At 35.0% G+C, this 18,611-nt stretch overlaps 1 protein-coding gene across 8 annotated transcripts in view; it reads left to right on the forward strand.

Annotated features, from left to right (window-relative positions):
• ATP11B (ATPase phospholipid transporting 11B (putative)) overlaps positions 1-18,611 on the forward strand; it is a 121,062-nt gene that overhangs the window by 83,802 nt on the left and 18,649 nt on the right. For 4 of the 8 annotated variants that reach the window (XR_008476575.2, XR_013527022.1, XM_035274589.3 and 1 more), the window contains exons 22-29: positions 1,336-1,481; positions 2,521-2,580; positions 4,151-4,278; positions 6,240-6,378; positions 12,542-12,607; positions 13,157-13,260; positions 14,464-14,629; positions 17,734-17,819. Coding sequence is in view for 4 of the 8 variants with exons in the window: in XM_035274589.3 (XP_035130480.1) it covers positions 1,336-1,481; positions 2,521-2,580; positions 4,151-4,278; positions 6,240-6,378; positions 12,542-12,607; positions 13,157-13,260; positions 14,464-14,629; positions 17,734-17,819 (895 nt within the window). In the remaining 4 variants the exon portion in view is untranslated. The remainder of the gene's footprint in view (positions 1-1,335; positions 1,482-2,520; positions 2,581-4,150; positions 4,279-6,239; positions 6,379-12,541; positions 12,608-13,156; positions 13,261-14,463; positions 14,630-17,733; positions 17,820-18,611) is intronic. The other 4 variants (XR_013527023.1, XR_008476576.2, XM_035274591.3 and 1 more) reach the window with 1 other exon arrangement.

Below are 18,611 nucleotides of genomic sequence, written 5' to 3' on the forward strand. Positions count from 1 at the left end.
CCATAACCACACCTGTATTTTGTATTTTGCTAGAGATAGGGTTTCACCATTTTGGCCAGGCTGGTCCCAGACTCCTGACGTCAGGTCATCCATCTCCTTGGCCTCCCAAAGTGCTGAGATTACATTCGTGAGCCACCATGGCTGGCCTGAGCCACATTTTTATACATGTTTTTGTATATATGAAATAACATCCACACACAGACATGAAATAAGCAGAAAGAAAATTTCTGAAAGGATGCAAACAACCAGTTTTCTCTAGGGATTATGAATATAGTTTTTTTAATTATAGATTTTGGAACACTTTCATCCTTTTATGACAAAAATTTTAATTTTGAAATAATTTTTAAAAGTTGCTTCTAGATTGAAAAATACAAACTGGGTGATGACTCCTTTTCTTTTTTGAAACCTTAAGGATTATTGTAACCTTTAAAAAAGTATTCATAATTGTCAGATGAAATGATGCACTGATTTCAAATGATACTGTACATTTTTTAAAATTTAACTTAAATTCATATTTTTCTTTTAAAAAGCACATTTTGACTTACTCATGGAAGTGTTATGCTCATTTTGTTAAATTCAGATGACTCAATTTGAATATTTTTTATATTCCTTGAAAATAGTGAAGTATTTTATAGCATTCTGTCCATCGGAAGTGTGTTACCCAGTACTTGTACTTACTAGTGTAATAATAGATGTTCCTGCTAAATCCTTAACTTTCAATATTATTTTATATAATATATATATGTATGTATGTTTTTGTTTTTTTTTGGAGACGGAACATATATATATATATATATATGTTTTTGTTTTTTTTTGGAGACGGAGCCTTGCTCTGTCACCCAGGCTGGAGTACAGTGGCGTGAGCTTGGGATCACTGCAACCTCCGCCTCCTGGGTTCAAGCAATTGTCCTGCCTCAGGCTCCCAATTAGCTGAGATTAGAGGCACACACCACCATGCCTGGCTAATTTTTTGTATTTTTAGTAGAGATGGGGTTTCACCATGTTAGCCAGTATGGTCTCGATATCCTGACCTCGTGATCTGCCCTCCTCAGCCTCCCAAAGTTCTGGGATTACAGATGTGAGCTACTGTACCCGGCCTATCTTTTCATATTCTAATTCTTTGCAGATTGGTGTTATGTGTCTGATAAATATTGTAGCTTTCTAGTAATAAAGTAGAACAACCTTTTGGACATCAGCTATCTGCTATATATTAGGAATTAATATTCCTAAGTGCGTGTTCAACTATTATAAATAATTAAGATATTTACAGATTTTTCATGAAAATTACACTTATCAGTTACCAGTGAAACATGTCTCTTGTCTCTTTTATTACAGGAATCATGGGTAAAGAAGGAAGACAGGCTGCAAGAAACAGTGACTATGCAATAGCCAGATTTAAATTCCTCTCCAAATTGCTCTTTGTTCATGGTCATTTTTATTATATTAGAATAGCTACCCTTGTACAGTATTTTTTTTATAAGGTGGGTTTCACGTATTTAGTGTCAATTATTGATGAATTATGGAGTGTCAATTTAAGGAATGTCATAACCACATATATTTTTTCTTTAAAATTGTTTCAATAAGTAAACACAATAGTGTTTTGTCATAAATGGGTTCTATACCGACAGAAGCCAAATCAGTGGTTGCCTGGGGCCCAAGGGTTCCTTGTAAATTAGAACACAGTACATTTGATGTCTTTAAAGTTATTTTGTCCTGAACCAGCAATAAGTTTTAACACCAACATAATGGTTTCAAGTAGAGGTTCTTAGCCTTTTTATGCCATGAATGACCCTTTAGTAGTTTAATGAGATGTGTGAGCTCCTCAGTATAGAGCTTTTATATGCATAAAATAAAATATGTAGGATTACAAAGAAACAAATTATATTGAAATTCTGTTCTGTTGTTGGATCCTTTTGTACAAACTGGGAGTCTGCAGAATCCACATTAACGGCCCGTTACCAATATATTTAATAACACCAGAGTGTACTGTGTTGCATATATTTCCATAATTGATAGCTACAATCCAGTGAAAGAACGCAATTGCATATTGCTGTAAGATGATGGCAATTTTTTTCTGACTTATTTTTCTAGCTTTTACTTGTAATATGAGTATATTGAGATGGAAAGAAGTTTTGATGGTTCGAGTTATTGTGTGTTTCAAAGATTGTTGTGTTGTAAAGATACCATAGCCCTAAAGTTTAAGTAAATCTTACTGTACTATATATGAAAAGTATTTAGTAATAGTTTGAAGGTTGTAAATTCAAAATTACTGTATTGCTTGGCAATGAGAGGAGTCAGGTTTTTTCATTCTCATATCTGCACTGTTGCTTAGAATGTTTTTAGACATTTTTTCATAAAATGGGAATCCTGCTTTTCTGTCTTATATGGACAAGTCCCTTATCCTTTACTTACTTTAACAATTGAGATTGTGGACACTTTAATAGCCTTTTTTTTTTCTTTTTTCTTTTGTCTTTTAGGCCTAAATATTTTAATTATTTCCCATTTAATCTTGTTTTTCAGAATGTGTGCTTTATCACACCCCAGTTTTTATATCAGTTCTACTGTTTGTTTTCTCAACAAGTAAGTAAATAGAAACTTGTGTTTTGTATTTTGTCCTTTTAGAGTAAGGTATGTATGTTCGGATTTTCATAGACACTTGAAGGGACTTCTTCATTTTTCTTACTCTTGCAGGGAACCAGACAAAACTTTTCTGTTTAGTATGTTTAACCAGCATAACATTCAGAATATTTATTTTTTCTGGTTTTCTGTGTGAGGTGAGTGGTAATACCAAAATATAATTCTGGATGCTTTTAAAAAATAGATAATAACTCTTAACAGTATATGAGAGAACTGGGATAACTTATTTGTGATATTTCTGTAAAATCCAAATCAAGCCAGGCCTGGTAACTTGGAAGTTCACCTCATTTTTTTTTGACTCGAAATGTCTTAAATTGGAAGGAGCAATAGTGATGTAGTCCAGGGATGACATATAGGTTTAATCTCAGAAGCTACCTTTAAATAATTGATAAGGCACCTAGAGTGCTATATTGAAAAGGACTCTAAGGCTGCAGACTCACAGGGAAAATGTCTTTTGTTAGCAGTAGTTGTAATGGGCACAAGATGGGTCTTTGTTTGCATGCATGCCACATATTTACCAGTCCTGATCTACTCTGTTTTAATTTCTAGAAAAGGGAAATGAAATCCACAGAAATTAAGCAACTTGCCTTGCTAAGTTAATGACTAAACCATGACTTTGACCTACTGCTTCTGACTGCTGTGGCAGGCACCCTTTTCACATACCATACTTACATCTCAAATTGATCAGTGCTAGTTCTAATTTATTGAAAAAACAAGAGCTTAATTATCTTAGGTTTTTCATGAGTTTTTTCCTATTCTTAATTGCTGTTTTATCCTGTTTACAGTCTGTAACTCTAAATTCCACATACTTGCTTAGGCACTGATTACCATTAAAAGTTTTTTACCTGAATGAACTAAAGAATATGCTAAGACAGTACAACAAGGGAAACTGACATATTTTGATTAGATTTTCTGGGGAGTTTATAGTGTAATTTGGGATGTGATATTCATAAAAATAAAAACAATATGTGAAGCATAGGCAAAGTGCTAAGTGATTAGTACCAGCAGTGGTACCTGTGACTGTTTAGAAGAGCAAGATATCATCAAGGACTTGAGCCATCATGCAGCATTTCATGGAAGAAGATAATCTTGTTCAGTGCCTTAAAAGGAAGTGTAGGATGTAGACAGGGAGACAAAGCCATGAAAGATAAACTGTATGTGTCACGTATGGAAGGAGTAAGTTGCCTGTAGTACCTGGAGAAGTATGTGAGATTACTTCACACTGACCAAATTGTGGAGAATTCGAAATGTTAATCTAACTCACTGTAATTCTATAAGCACCTGACATAGCAAAATATTCCAGTTCTCACAAAGAATACCAGCCTAGGAACATTATATATTTATGTCTAGATTAAAAACAAGTTGGAATTATTTAATTGAAATTACTACCGTGGATTTTAGTGTAAATTTTTAAAACTATAATTTTATGTTTTTAATATGCACAGTTGTGATGTATGCATAATGGTAATGCGTAATTTAGAATCTCAACATTCCTACCAATTTTTCTTTCTAGACATTGTATGACAGCGTGTACCTGACTTTATACAATATTTGTTTTACTTCCCTACCTATTCTGATATATAGTCTTTTGGAACAGCATATAGACCCTCATGTATTACAAAATAAGCCCACCCTCTATCGGTAAGTATTTTCTGGTATTAAGTGGCCTTAATTTTTTTTATTGTACTTTAAGTTCTGGGGTGCATGTGCAGAACATTCAGGTTGTTACAAAGGTATACATGTGCCATGGTGGTTTGCTGCATCCATCACCCTGTCATCTACTTTAGGTATTTCTCCTAATGTTCTGCCTCCCCTAGCCTCCCCACCCCGCAACAGGCTCTGGTGTATGATGTTCCCCTCCTAGTGTCCATGTGTTCTCATTGTTCAGCTCCCACTTATAAGTGAGTGAGAACATGTTGTGTTTGGTTTTCTGTTCCTGTTAAATTGCTGAGAATGATGGTTTCCAGCTTTATGCATGTCCCTGCAAAGGACATTAACTCATCCTTTTTTATGGCTGCATAGTATTCCATTGTGTATATATGCCACATTTTCTTTATCCAGTCTATCATTGTTGGGCATTTGGGTTGGTTCCAAATCTGCTATTGTGAACAGAGCTGCAATAAACATACATGTGCATGTGTCTGTAGAATGATTTACAATTCATGGTGGTGTGTGCCTGTAATCCCAGCTACTCAGGAGGCTGAGGCAGAAGAATTGCCTGAACCCAGGAGGCGGAGGTTGCGGTAAGCCGAGATCGCGCCATTGCACTCCAGCCTGGGTAACGAGTGAAACTTCGTCTCTAAATAAATAAATAAAGTAAAAAATATATTTATTTACGTCTTGATGATTAATGCTTTACTAAGGAAAGTTCTTTAGTTGTCATATGATTTGAAGTTGTTGAATATCAAAGAAAAAAGGTTTCTTTCAAAGAGAAAATTTGAATAATGTTTCCAGTGTTTTTTTAGGAATGAGTGCTTTCATTCTGGGAATGCACTGGACAGTTGTGTAACTTGCTCTTACTGTCACAAACCAGTAATATCTATTTCATGTGCACGAAAGAGGTTATTCATAAGTGGTAGTCTCCAGAATTCCTAAAAGTTAGTTTTTCATCTGTTAGCAAAATTTATGAGTAATAATTAGTGTGAAATGCAGAGGTTAGGACATTAATTCCCACCCCAGATCCTCTGCTTCCCCAGAACCAAGTAATCCCAGTGATGTGACTGGGACCCTTCCTCAGGGCCAGCTGTAATCTCTTACACAGGCAGCTATTGAGGTACCACTTACAGAGGCATCTAATTATCTACATTTGGATTAATTTACTTTGATTTCTCAGGTTATCTAGGATAGGGCTTGACCTCAGATTGGCATAGATTGTTCTTCCCATAATAGTTATTGTTAGAAGGGAAGTTAGGAGGATCAGTTCTGAACCTAACTCAGATATCCTCACTAAAAAGAGACCATGATGGCAGAGTGACTGAATGTTAACAGAAGGATATAACAGATAAATCAACTTGTCAAAATGAAAGTGAAGTGTTAATGCCTATATCATATCTCTTATTTTTCATTTCTGAGACAGGGTCTTGTTCTGTCACTCAGACTAGAGTGCAATAGCAAGATCACAGTTCACTTGCAGCCTCAGTCTCCCAGGCTCTTTAAGACTTTCCCATCTTAACCTCTGGAGTAACTGGGATTGCAGGCACATACCACCATGCCTGGCTAATTTTTTTTTTAATTTTTTAGTAGAGACAGGGTTTTGCTCTGTTGCCCAGGTTATTCTCAAACTCTAGTCTCAGGTGATTCTCCTGCCTCGGCCTCCCAAAGTGTTGGGACTACAGGCACCAGCGACCATGCCCAGCCTATCATATTTCTCTATCAAATGAGAAAATATATTTGAATATATTATGTGAACTATAAGCTATTAAATAGATGTATAATATTATAAGCAGTGGTTTGTAAATTTGGATTTATTCTTTGTGCTAATATTTTCAAGCAATTTTAAAATAATTATCTTGTTTTTTAATTATTAAATTATAATAATTGCTTAGTAGGCAAATAATAAATTATTCCTAATATGTTTCTTTTTCTCTTCTTCTTTTTAACAGAGACATTAGTAAAAACCGCCTCTTAAGTATTAAAACATTCCTTTATTGGACCATCCTGGGTTTTAGTCATGCCTTTATTTTCTTTTTTGGATCCTATTTACTAATAGGGAAAGATACCTCTCTACTTGGAAATGGCCAGGTAAAGTATATAATTTTTTAAAGAATGCATGTACTTTTGTCATAAAAAAGTAAAATTTAATTTAAATTATAGAATTTCAAGTATTAAAATGCAATATAAAAAGGTTTAAAAGTTTTTGTTAAAAAGTTTCATACAAATGGAAACAGGCAATGCAGTGTAATCTCCAAATGAAACTCAAGTTACTGGATAATTTTTCTATTCAGAAATGAGCTCATGCAGCGAATATGTTATTGCCCCTGCATACTATTCACTTTGTTATTAGTAGCTGCCATTTATTTGGTACTTACTTTTGTACTAAGTACTTTATACACCTCCTCTCCATTAATCCTCCCAATAATCTTGTTAGAGAGGTATTAATACCCATTTTTCAGATGAGAAATGAGGACTTAGTGTTTATTTGTTTGCTTTTAATTGCATTGCTGTTTACTTAGGAAATGCTACATATTACTCTTCACTGCACACACAATTCTAAGTTGATATCATAACTTCATATTTAATTTGGCCACTTTTGTGAAGTATGAAATTAGGAAATAGTGCGTTTTTAACATTACACTGTTACATTGTGTTCTGATTGGGGTGCTTATGTTGAGAGATGCTTGGCAGAGCTAGACCTCTCTTTCAAGGCTTAGCTAAATGGGTCAGGAAGAAAAGAAATGACAGCAGTGGTAGGGCCTCTGGTGGACTGGAAATGGTCGTCACTTTTAGTTTCCCTTTTCCTTTTCCACCACTTAAGAATTGCAAAATATGTTTGGAGATACAGACAGAAAATTTGCAATTGGAAGAATGTAAAGTTTTATCTACTCAACAGATCTTTATTGAAGACAGCCATTCCCAAGTACTGTACTATACTAGGCTCTGGAAATATGAGAGTGAGTAACTTGGTCATGGAGCTTAGAATCTTATGAAGGAAGCAGAAAATGAGCAAGTAAACTAATAACAAAATGCACCGATGTAATAAAGGAAATGGGTTTCAAACGTAGAGGCCTTAACCACGCCAGATCCCTTTATCTTGTAGAATAGGCAGTAAGTATAATTGCCACTTCACTTTTGAGCACATATTTAGTCTGATATGGATAAAAATGTGAATCTTGCAGCAAAAAGGCTACAGCACTTCCCAAATAATAACTACCTTTTACTGAGTTTTTTCTCTATGCCTGGTACATGTATTAGCTTATTAAATCGTAATAACTCTGAGAAATATATTAATTTTTGCGTATTACCCTCGGAGAGGTTAAGAAACTTGCCTAAGTTCACACAGTAAACAAATGAAAGTAATAGAATTCAAATGCTGATTGATGTAACTTTAAAACCTCCATTCTTAGTGTTGATTCTCAGTTCTTGAGAGAAGCAACCGTGAGCCTGGCGCCCTTCTGCACTGTCTTACCATCAGTGCAAGTGCCACCATATACATAGACATAGGAGTGAGTACGCTCACTCTCACCTGAAATAGTGGGGGGAGAACCAGACAGAATTAAGAGGGGAGGGGAGGAGAGTTCAGAGATAGGAATTTGTATCTTCATTTGGTTTGTTTTTTAACTTAGGGACCCAAACACTAATATCTATTCCATTTCTTCTCAGTTACCAAGTAGCTAACTGCTCTTTAAAATGAGATCCTGCCCGAATAGGAAGTTTCTTTTGTTTTGTTTTACTAAAGTGTACAGGAATTCAGAGGAAAGCATCTATTATTAATAATGTTTCTTTTCTTTATGGAAGTGTACCCAGTTTGAAAAATTAAAATAATTAAAATTTTAAAAATACAGGATTGGTAGAAAAAGTAGAAAGCTATCAGAGTATGTAAATTCCAATTTGGGCTGGGCACAGTAGCTCATTTCTGTAATCCCAGCACTTTGGGAGCCCGAAGCGGAAGGATGACTTGAGCCCAGAAATTCAAGACCAGCTTGGGTAGTATAGCAAGATCCCATCTCTCCAAGAAAAACAAAGATCCAATTTGACTTCTCCAGTAGAGATTTTGGAGCTGGCAGACCCTCAGCACCATTCTAAAAAACATTATACACTGTACCACCTCATTAAAAATTAAATGGAAAAGAAAGGATTGAGCAAGAAAAAGTAATTCTTCACCCCTTCATTAAGCCTTCTAGACCATTAAGCATTTAAACCAGATTAGCTGGGGATAAATAATGAGCATTATTACAAGGTAGACTGAGGAGATGAAATTTCAGGTTGTAATTTTGAGAGAAAGAAAAATAAACCTTTGTGTAATGTTTACTATTGAATTTTTAATGATTTCTCCCCTTATTTCCTATCCTTAATTTTTTTCATACTATACATATAACTGTGGAAACCTAACCAAATGGTGAGAGCTCTGTTAAGACAAGAAATACATACCGTATTGTATCTGTATTCCACAAGAGAATGCTATATCCTTTATTTCAATTTGAATGATTTGACTGCTGTAGTTACCAGTCAGGTCACTCATATAACTTAATTCCTATAGGTAGATACCGATTGTTTAATAAAAGGTTATATGGTTACAAAAAAAAAAATCTTTGTTTAGTTCATTATAAAATATCCCTGTATACTCATCTATTCATGAGACAAAAATTTAAGCACTAACAATATTCCAGGATATTTAATGAAACTTAATAGAAAGTTAGATATAGCTATACCTTAGAGGAGAACAGAAAACGATATCTTGCTTCTTACGGTACCATCCAACAGTTGGTCATAGCTTGTAATCAGTGTATAGTAAAGAGAGTTTATACTGACGAACTGAACAACTAATTAACTCTAAGGAAGTTAAATCTTGTATAGAGAGATGTATGGTTAAACCTGATAAAAGACTTTCATCCCTCTTTATTGTTAAACCTCTTCTTGCTTAAGCCAGGACTTTGCTCCTGCAGCTTTCCTCTCTTTCCTTCACCATCAATCTTTCATCCCTGTTGGATCAAGCCAGTCACCATACAAACATGCTCTGAGATCTCCCGTCTTCTAATAAAAAACACACTGCCTTGGCTCACAACCTCTTGTTCCAGCTTGAAGAAGTTATCTTTTCTCATTATATCTACTCCCTGACCTCTCATTCTCCCTTGAAAGTACTCCAGTGGGGCTTTTCACCCTCAGTACTCCTATTAAAATCATGTTCTTTATGGCCACGACCACTTCCACGTTGCTAAATTCAAGAGCATGTCTCAGAACTTACGAACTTGAGCATTGGATGCAATTTATGAAGCCTTCCTTCCTGCCACATTATCTTCTTTCAGCTTCTGTAGCTTACCTTGAGTTCCTAATGTTTTTGACTATTCCTTTCAGTCTTCTCCTCTTCTTACCCTCCAAATCAGGTTTTCTCAACCTCTGCATTACTGTATTTTGAGCTGGATAATTTTTCGTGGTGGGGGCCCATCCTAGCAGTGTCCCTAGCTTCTTCCCACTAGATACTAGTAAAACACGTACATCTACCCACACCCCCCCCCCCAGTTACAGCGACCAAAAGTGTTGCCAGAGTTCACCGTATGTCCTTACAGAGGCAAAATCACCCCCACTTGAGACCCACTGTTCTAAATGGAGCAATGGCCTAGGACTCAATTCCAGATCATCAGTTCTTCATCTGTGCTCTGGGTACACTCATTCTTCTCATCTAAGAAGTGATCCAGAAACCAAGCAGAGTGGAAAAGAAAGTATTTTGAGCATCTTTCTCTTCTGAGCAGGGACAGATCTAGGTTTAGTAGAATCTAAACATTTTCACAGGACTGCTTTAAGAAAAAAAAAAACCATACAATTATAACTATGAACTTAAGTATATATGCAGATGACTATGAGTGACAAATATGTCTCATTTAACCCAAACCAAATGTAAGCTTATCTTTAGCCAGATCTCCAAAATGCCCTTTACCACTCACTTTATCACCTACCAGCTCAAGGGCAAGTCAGAATGGAAAGAGACAGCAGTCTTAACTGGTTGATTGCAGTTGAAATACATTACTTTGTGTAATTTTACCCACAAAAAGCCATGTGAATGCTTTTGTATAGCTTCTTTTACAGCCTTAAATGGGGCCTATGCAAGAGGAAGCTCTAAATCCTCCTCTAAAGAAAATACCATGTAACATGCCCCCCCCCCAACCCGCCTGTCAATCTAGGCCCAGTAAAACCAGATACTGAAGGGTAGACATATGCCCCTACCACTTCCAGGCCCAGGACCCCTGCTTGCATCAAAGTGTCCCTCCCAGCTGGGCACAGTGGCTCATGCCCATAGTCCTGACACTTTGGGAGGCCAAGGCAGGTGGATCACCTGAGCCCAAGAGTTCAAGGTCAGCCTGGGCAACATGGTGAAAGCCCATCTCTATTAAAAATACCAAAAAATTAGCCAAGTATGGTAGTGTGCACCTCTAGTCCCAGCTAGTTGGGAGGCTGGCTTGAGCCCAGGAGGCAGAGGTTGCAGTGAGCTGAGATCATGCCACTGCACTCCAACCTGGGTGACAGAGCGACACCCTGACTGTGTGTTTGTGTGTGTGTGTGTGTGTGTGTGTGTGTGTGTGTGTGTGTCTGTCTCTCTGTCTCTCTCCCTCCCCCTCCCCCTCCCCCCCTTCCCTCATTTTGTCTCCCTCTCTCCCTCTGTCTCCCTCCCTCTCTCCCCATATCCCTGAAAGAGAAGAATGGCACTCCTCCTCGGAGAGCTAAGTTGAGACCCACCGATCTTTGATATTTCTGGGTCATTTCTAGAGATGATAAAAGCAGACATCTCTAGAAATGCTAAAATAAGCACAGGTTTAGTATGATTTTCATTCTCCTCTTGACATATACATTCCCCAAATGCCCTCTAATAAAAGAATGTTAATTGATGTTTCATGTTGATAGTCATAACTATTATTTACTGATTGCTTATTGTATACCAGTTACCCTGTTCTTTTTTGTGTATACCAGTTCTTATAGAAAATTGAGGTTTATCCTCATTTTACAAATAAAGAAAGTAAGATAAAGAGAGGTTAAGTAGTTTCTCAACTAAATGCTAATTGTTAGAAATCTGTAATAAAAAGAAACAGCCTAATAATTTTTTGAACCACTGTTAAGATTATGATTGTTAGGTTTTGAAGGGGCTGAGCGTTACACACAAAGAGGTCGTCTCAACAGCAAATACAGGCTTTTTGTCCAGCATAAAACCTACAGAAGTGGAGAACCAGCTTAATGCCAGAGCCCACCACTGCTACAGGCTGGGGGTGTTTATAGGTATGGCCAGGAGGGGTCTGGGCAGTATGGTTTGCTGCCCAGCAGGATATTGATGAGATGTTCCCATGATGAGGTGGTTCTGGCCCTTGTTCTGGTGGGTTATCTTCGTGGCGTTCCTTGGAACTTTATCCAGCAAGATACAATAGGGATGTTTCTTTAGTTGGACCTTTGTCTGCCTTGTGGTCAGGTGGTTTGGCAGGATGTTTCTCATGGCCTGAACCCCCATGAAATGTTAACACTTTGACCAAGGTCTGCAAAATAGCAGGGAGCTTACAAAATGGTGGTTTGGACTAACAATGATTACTTTGTAAACTAAACTAACAGAAACTCTGGTTGTATTCTTATTTGTAGAGGTAAAATCCTGAAACTCTTGGGATTCTGCATGTTTAATACCTTAATAAGTTTTGGCTATAAAGCCCAGGGGAATAATTTCTCACTGGCAGTATGACAGTAACTGGATTTTTACATGGAATCCTTTGAGGAGTAATTCCATGTCCATTATCCTTCCTTTTAGATACAGGTTTTAGGTGTAAATTTCTTTTTTCCTGCTCTACTCTACTGTATCCAGAAATACTGTGGCATGTGCTCTGCTGAAACTTCTGGTTGGAAAAGTTTCTGAAAGTACTTGTGATTGAACAGGATTTTGTTACCTGTTTTGTATTGTGATAGCAATAAAGCAGTCCCTAATGGCTACGTTATTCTAATTAAAAATAGTCTGTGCTACACCATTCTAAACCCATCTTTGGGTTTCCAGTCTGATGATGATATCCGTAAGATGATTGTGTGTAATAATAACATACGTAAATAATGCTTTATGCTCTTTTTTCTCATACTCTTAACTTTATGTGTAGTCACCAGTTTCAAATGTAGCTACTCCAATAATTCCAAGTGTTTTTTAGTAGAGAATTAAGTGACTTTTTACCTGACGTTTCCTTTAATACTATGTTGGCACATGATGTAATAGTGTGTCCTTTCTGTTTAGATGTTTGGAAATTGGACATTTGGCACCTTAGTCTTCACAGTCATGGTGATTACAGTCACAGTAAAGGTATGGTACTGAAATAAGAATGTGGGCACATCTCGCAAGTGTTTACATAATTAGTTAATTTTCTTCATTTCTTTATCCACAGATACTTTTCCTTTTTCCATTTTCAATAATGAATAATTTCACTGATTACTATTTTAATAATTCACTTAAATTTTTATCAAAAAATTGTTTTTTAAGTTTACTATTTTGAGAAGCCTCAGCTGATTTTTATGAACACAGTTTTAAAAATCTCTAAAATTTTGCTTCTCTGTGTATAATGCAAGATGACATAATTTGTTTTAGGCCATGGAGCTGAAAATAGAGTAATCACATGAAATTTGAATGCTGCTTCCTCACAGAAGAAAAACATTATAAACTTGAAATTATTTTATTTTATACTAGGACTTTTTTTTCATTCATATTTATCTGTGAGGGATTTTGAGGGATTATATCTATCTTCTGAGGAACTTTTAGGTATTTGTAATTGTGTTTATTCTTGAGTTTTATCTGAAAAGTTATGGGAAAGCTTTATTCGTTTATATTTCTAAGGACATAAAAACTTTTTTTTAGATGGCTCTGGAAACTCATTTTTGGACTTGGATCAACCATCTCGTTACCTGGGGATCTATTATATTTTATTTCATATTTTCCTTGTTTTATGGAGGGATTCTCTGGTGAGTGAATATATTGTATTTGAATTGTATTGCTTCAACGATAATTAACATTTATTGTGACAGGTTACATTATGAACATATTCTGTTCATAATAGATTGGAGACTCCTGGTAAGCTTACTTCTTTCAGTTGATCTTACTGATATGGACAGGGAAAAATTAACTTTTTAAAAATATCTACAATTTTGCTAGATTTTTAATATAAGATATTATATTGACTCATCACAATAATTATCCTCCCTTTTTTTTTCTATGTAGAAACTGAACCTCAGGGTCACAAAGACAAAAAAGTAGCAAAGCCAAGATTTAAACCCCAATTGTCTTACATCACAATTTTCTTTACAATTGTTATATTATGTATTTATGTATTAATGTGTACAATAAAATAAGTCACATAGAACCATTCAATATTAATCATTAACTTTTCTCACAAAAGTAACTAGTATGCATCATCTTCTTGGTAGAATCAGATACTCAGTTTGCTACTCTGATAGATTAAAAATTAACTTATCTCCTGAGATTCTTTGGTAAAGTGATGGACAACTGAAGTCTCTCCTTTGGAGAATTTATGTTACATTTGCCTGCTATGCCTTTGATCCATTTATCAGACAAAAACTTAGGAAAGTAGGCCAAAAAAATTTGGATTAGCTAAACGTTAACTTCTATTTATGATCATAAAAGGATGTTCTTATGAATATTTCTATATTTCACCATATTCTTTTGAGGTAGTAGATACAAAAACCCAAAAAGAATACCATTGTAACACCTATTACTTTGTAAAACTAGTATTTATGAGTGCATTAATTTTAAAATATGTTTTTGAAGAAAAGCCTCTGAATAAAGCTTTCATCCTAAGATTTAGATAATCCGTCTTCTAAAATATTTTGTTGCACACTTGTTCTTACTTTGCTTGGTCCCTTAAGTCTGTATTACTGCATTATTCTTCTGATCTGCTACCACTAAGATAAGGTTATCTGGTCAACTGCTTGCTATGTTCGTAATAAAGACTGTAGTTGTTTTATTTTTAACAACTAAAGCCTATCTTGTTTTGTTAGCTGTTCAGTTATTTAAATTATACTGATTTCAATTTTGAACATTTTCTTGGAGTACTTAATTGTTACTTTCAAATATGGCATCTTTACATGATGTCCTGATTTAAGTCTTTTGGTTTCCACTTTTATTAAGCATATTGTCTTTCTTTGCAGGCCATTTTTGGGCTCCCAGAATATGTACTTTGTGTTTATTCAGCTCCTGTCAAGTGGTTCTGCTTGGTTTGCCATAATCCTCATGGTTGTTACATGTCTGTTTCTTGATGTTATAAAGAAGGTATTTGACCGACACCTCTATCCTACAAGTACTGAAAAGGCACAGGTAACTGCTTTTTATATTCAGTATCTTCTTAGTTAGGGATCTTTAATGATGAGTAGCTGTCATTATAATTTGCTTATGTGGAATATAGGAAATTAGCCATTCTTGTTTCAAGTATTTTGTGACATAAACATTGTTCAGTGTGATATTTTTGAAGTTATTTCTTACTATTTCTCTTAATTTGTGACTACTGATAAATTAAAATTTGTTTAAACTTGTTAATAAAAATTTTGTTTTTAGATATGAAACTATCAAGTTATATCCCGATAATAATAGTAAATATTTTTAAAGTACTATCACAGCATTCTATCAGATATATAATTAAGATCTGTAGCCATGTCATTAGAAACATAAGAATTTGAGTAATTTTTTTTCTGATTACATTATTTTCAACAAAAAAGTATGAAATAAGTTCTTTAACCTAAATAATTTTTACAGAATGGAATTTTTAAAAATACATTATATCACTAAACATTGATTAATAAATATTAAACTACAGCAAATATTAGCAGTACATTACATAGTGTTTAAGAATCTTTGGGGCATGATAAACTTCAGTCCAAATCCCAGCTCTACCATTTGGTATCTCTGTGACTTTGAATCTTAGTTTCCTCATTGGTAAACTTAGGATAGAAATATCTTTGTTAACTTTGTAGTGAAGATTAAATGAAATAATTTTCAAATACATAGTAGATGCTCAAGAATAGTATCTGTTTAGTTGAATGTATCTTTTTTATATATTTGACTAGTACATGAGCTAGAAATCTCTCACTTTGTCCTTTTAACTATAGCATAGTATTGGATAAATACTCTCAAAAATATATTCTAGTCAACTCTTATGCCCTGATAAACACTGAGTTTATTATTTAGTTCTTCTCAGGTTGAGATTTTTTAAACATGCTGTAACATGCCAAGTGAATTTTGTTTCAACTTTGGAAATTCAGTTGTATATTCATCCTACACATAGAAAAACTACTTCCTAAACATTTAGTGATGTGAGTTAGGCTTCCTGAGCAGTGCCTTAGTTTTCATTTCAGTTGGTCCTGTCCACAAGCGCTTCTTTAGCATTTATTTGCTTTGACAGCTGAATCCTAGCCAATATACACGGTCACACCATTAAGACAGGATAGGCCTGTGACGCCTGACAAAGTTGAATTCAGATATTGTTTAAACAGTTCATTATGTATGTCCTTGATCAAGTCGCTTCACTAAGCCTCAGTTTCCTTCTCTATAAAATCAGAAAAATAATTACCACTTCACATGGTTGTTAGAGAAAATGAGTGTGAAGTACCTCACACTGAGCCTGAGTATAATTGGTCCTCACTGAAACAGGTATCATTATAAGTAAAATGAAGATGTGAATGTTGCTCTGTCATACTGATCTCCAAATGGGGCTAAAAAAATGTGCGTAATCTGATTACTCTATCTGTTCATGCATATGTATTTATATCAGTGTGAACAGACTTTTCCACTCTCCAATATTTTACTTCAATATATATCAGAAAGTTTGCCTATTTTACTATTCCGGATCTTCTGGAAAAAAATTATAATAAAAGAGTACTATTTTTAATACTTTGTCCATTATGCTTATTTTCTAGATCTTTACAGAGAATAATTTTTCTCCCCTTTTTGGCCTAAATACAGTTAGATTTTACCAAAATACGTGAATGGCATTGTTTTAAAGACTTACTTCTTGAGGCCAGGTGCAGTGGCTCACGCCTGTAATCCCAGCACTTTGGAAGGCTGAGGCGGGCAGATCGCTTGAGCTCAGGGATTTGTGACCAGTCTGGCCAACATGCTTAAACCCTGTCTCTACTAAAAAAATTTTTAAATAGAAAAATTAGCTGAGTATGGTGGCCGACACCTGTAATCCCAGCTACTCAGGAGGCTACGGCATGAGAATCGCTTGAATCTGGGAGGCAGACGTTGCAGTGAACCAATATTGCGCCACTGCACTCCAGCCTGGGCAATTTGTAAGTCTCAAAAAAAAAAAAAAAGAGACTTAATTTTTTATTAAAGTAAATACAGGTTAAGTATCCTTTCTCCAGAATGCTTTTTTCAGATTGTTTAAGATTTTGGAATATTTGCATTATACTTACTGATTCAGCATCCTTAATTCAAAATCTGACATGCTTTAATGAGCATTTTCTTTGAGCATCATGTCAGCAGCACTCAAAGTTTCAGAGTTTGGATTTTCAGATTGGGGATACTCACCTGTAATCAGGATAAATGTATTTATCCTTAGAAATTCTACTTTAGGCAGAGCGTTTGCAAACTTACATGTTTTCATAGAGATTTCTTAATAATATAAAAGGTGATAATATTAGTTATTGTTACCTTTCCTATAACCTCTTTTTAAAGGAATACATAGGAAATACTTAGGCCCCTAGACAAGTTAAAAGTGCTTATGTATTTTTTGTTCTTTTCACTATAAGCTAAAAATTGATTTAGTCAATTTGATTAAAAATTGAATGTACAGTGAACCAGTCATTTTATCTATGTGTAAAAGCTAGTATAATCTTCCTTCTTGACTCACTAAATTTACTTCTAAATGACTTAACTGGATGTTCTAGGTGGTCTAATCCAATCTAATCCAAGAAGGAAATCTCTACTTCTACTCAGGGATCTTCCAGCCTGCTGGGGTTGGTGTGTTTTTCCTGGTTTTTTTCTTTTTTTTGCTGAAATAATATATGGTCATTGAAATCCTATATGCAACATTATTCCTTTGCTGTGGGCAGTAATTATTATTTTTAGCTTTGTATCATTTCTGATTTCAAATGATGGAGAAATGGCTAGAAAGTTGTCAGCTACTTCATTGTTTACCAAAAGTAGCAAGAAAACTTGTATCAAAGGAAGAGCTGTCAGCATTTATTCCGAGCCTTGTTTTTCTCCAGAATAACAATGTGGTGTTAAGAGTGAAGAATAAATTTCTTTGATGGCACAGCCAGTGGCCCTACAATGTTAGTCATGTATGTGTATCACATACGATATTTTTTCCTTGTGTGGGAGCAGATGTATTTACAGAGCTTGTCCTGTGTCTGTCTCTTAGATAATGAATACAGCTCACTGACTTGTTGTGTGTCCATCCCTTTTCTGTCCACTTATAGATGTACTCCAACACAGTTGCTTTAAGTGACGAGTTCATCGCACTGCAGCCATTGTCGAGGGCAAGGAATCAGCTGAGCAGACTTAGGTAGAGTAGGAGGAGTAGAACCTCATTAACTCTTCTGCATGCTTAAAGGTCAATTAAACAATACCAAAAGATGGGCAGAGGCATGAATAAAGAGTGGGGCATTTTTGTTAGCATAGTTCTGTCTCTTGCTAATTTGACCTTTATTAACATGTATGTTAAAACCTAAAAAAAAAAAATCTATTTCTTCTTTGAGAAGAAAATTCAGATAAAAATTCAGCATAACAGAACAGAGATCTATACCTTGTTATATATTTTTACATCTTAACTACCTTTTCTAGTACAATTCTAATGCTTCTGCTTGTCATGTTATTCATATTTATGAATGCTCCTGCATGTTGAGTAATTAAAGCTACATATTTAGAAGTAAGAGTGCCCATTTTTTATCTTGCCTTAATCTGTAATGTAAATAGATGTGCATATTTGTGTTCATATACTGTAATGGCTGCTAAAGCATCTCATATCCTGGCTACTATTTAGTGCATCTATAAATTGAACAATATGTGTGTGTGTCTTTATCTCCACAGACAGATTCATTCTGTCAGTTTGTAAAAAAAATCATAGTATAGAGATGTCTTTTGATAGAAAGGGATGAAAGCTTAAATTTTAGAACTTTTTATATTAAGATACTAAAACTATGTATTAAGTGTGGTTTAAAGGGGAAAAGTAACATAACTTATTTTTCTTTTTAGAAATTGACACTTTTCCATTTCTTGCCCTGTTGATTTCTTACAGATTCTTAATCATGTACTTTCTAAAAATTCTTTTTTATTCTCACGGTTTCTAATCTTTCTG

This window comes from Callithrix jacchus, chromosome 15 (assembly GCF_049354715.1).
Source record: "Callithrix jacchus isolate 240 chromosome 15, calJac240_pri, whole genome shotgun sequence".
Lineage (NCBI taxonomy): Eukaryota > Metazoa > Chordata > Mammalia > Primates > Cebidae > Callithrix > Callithrix jacchus.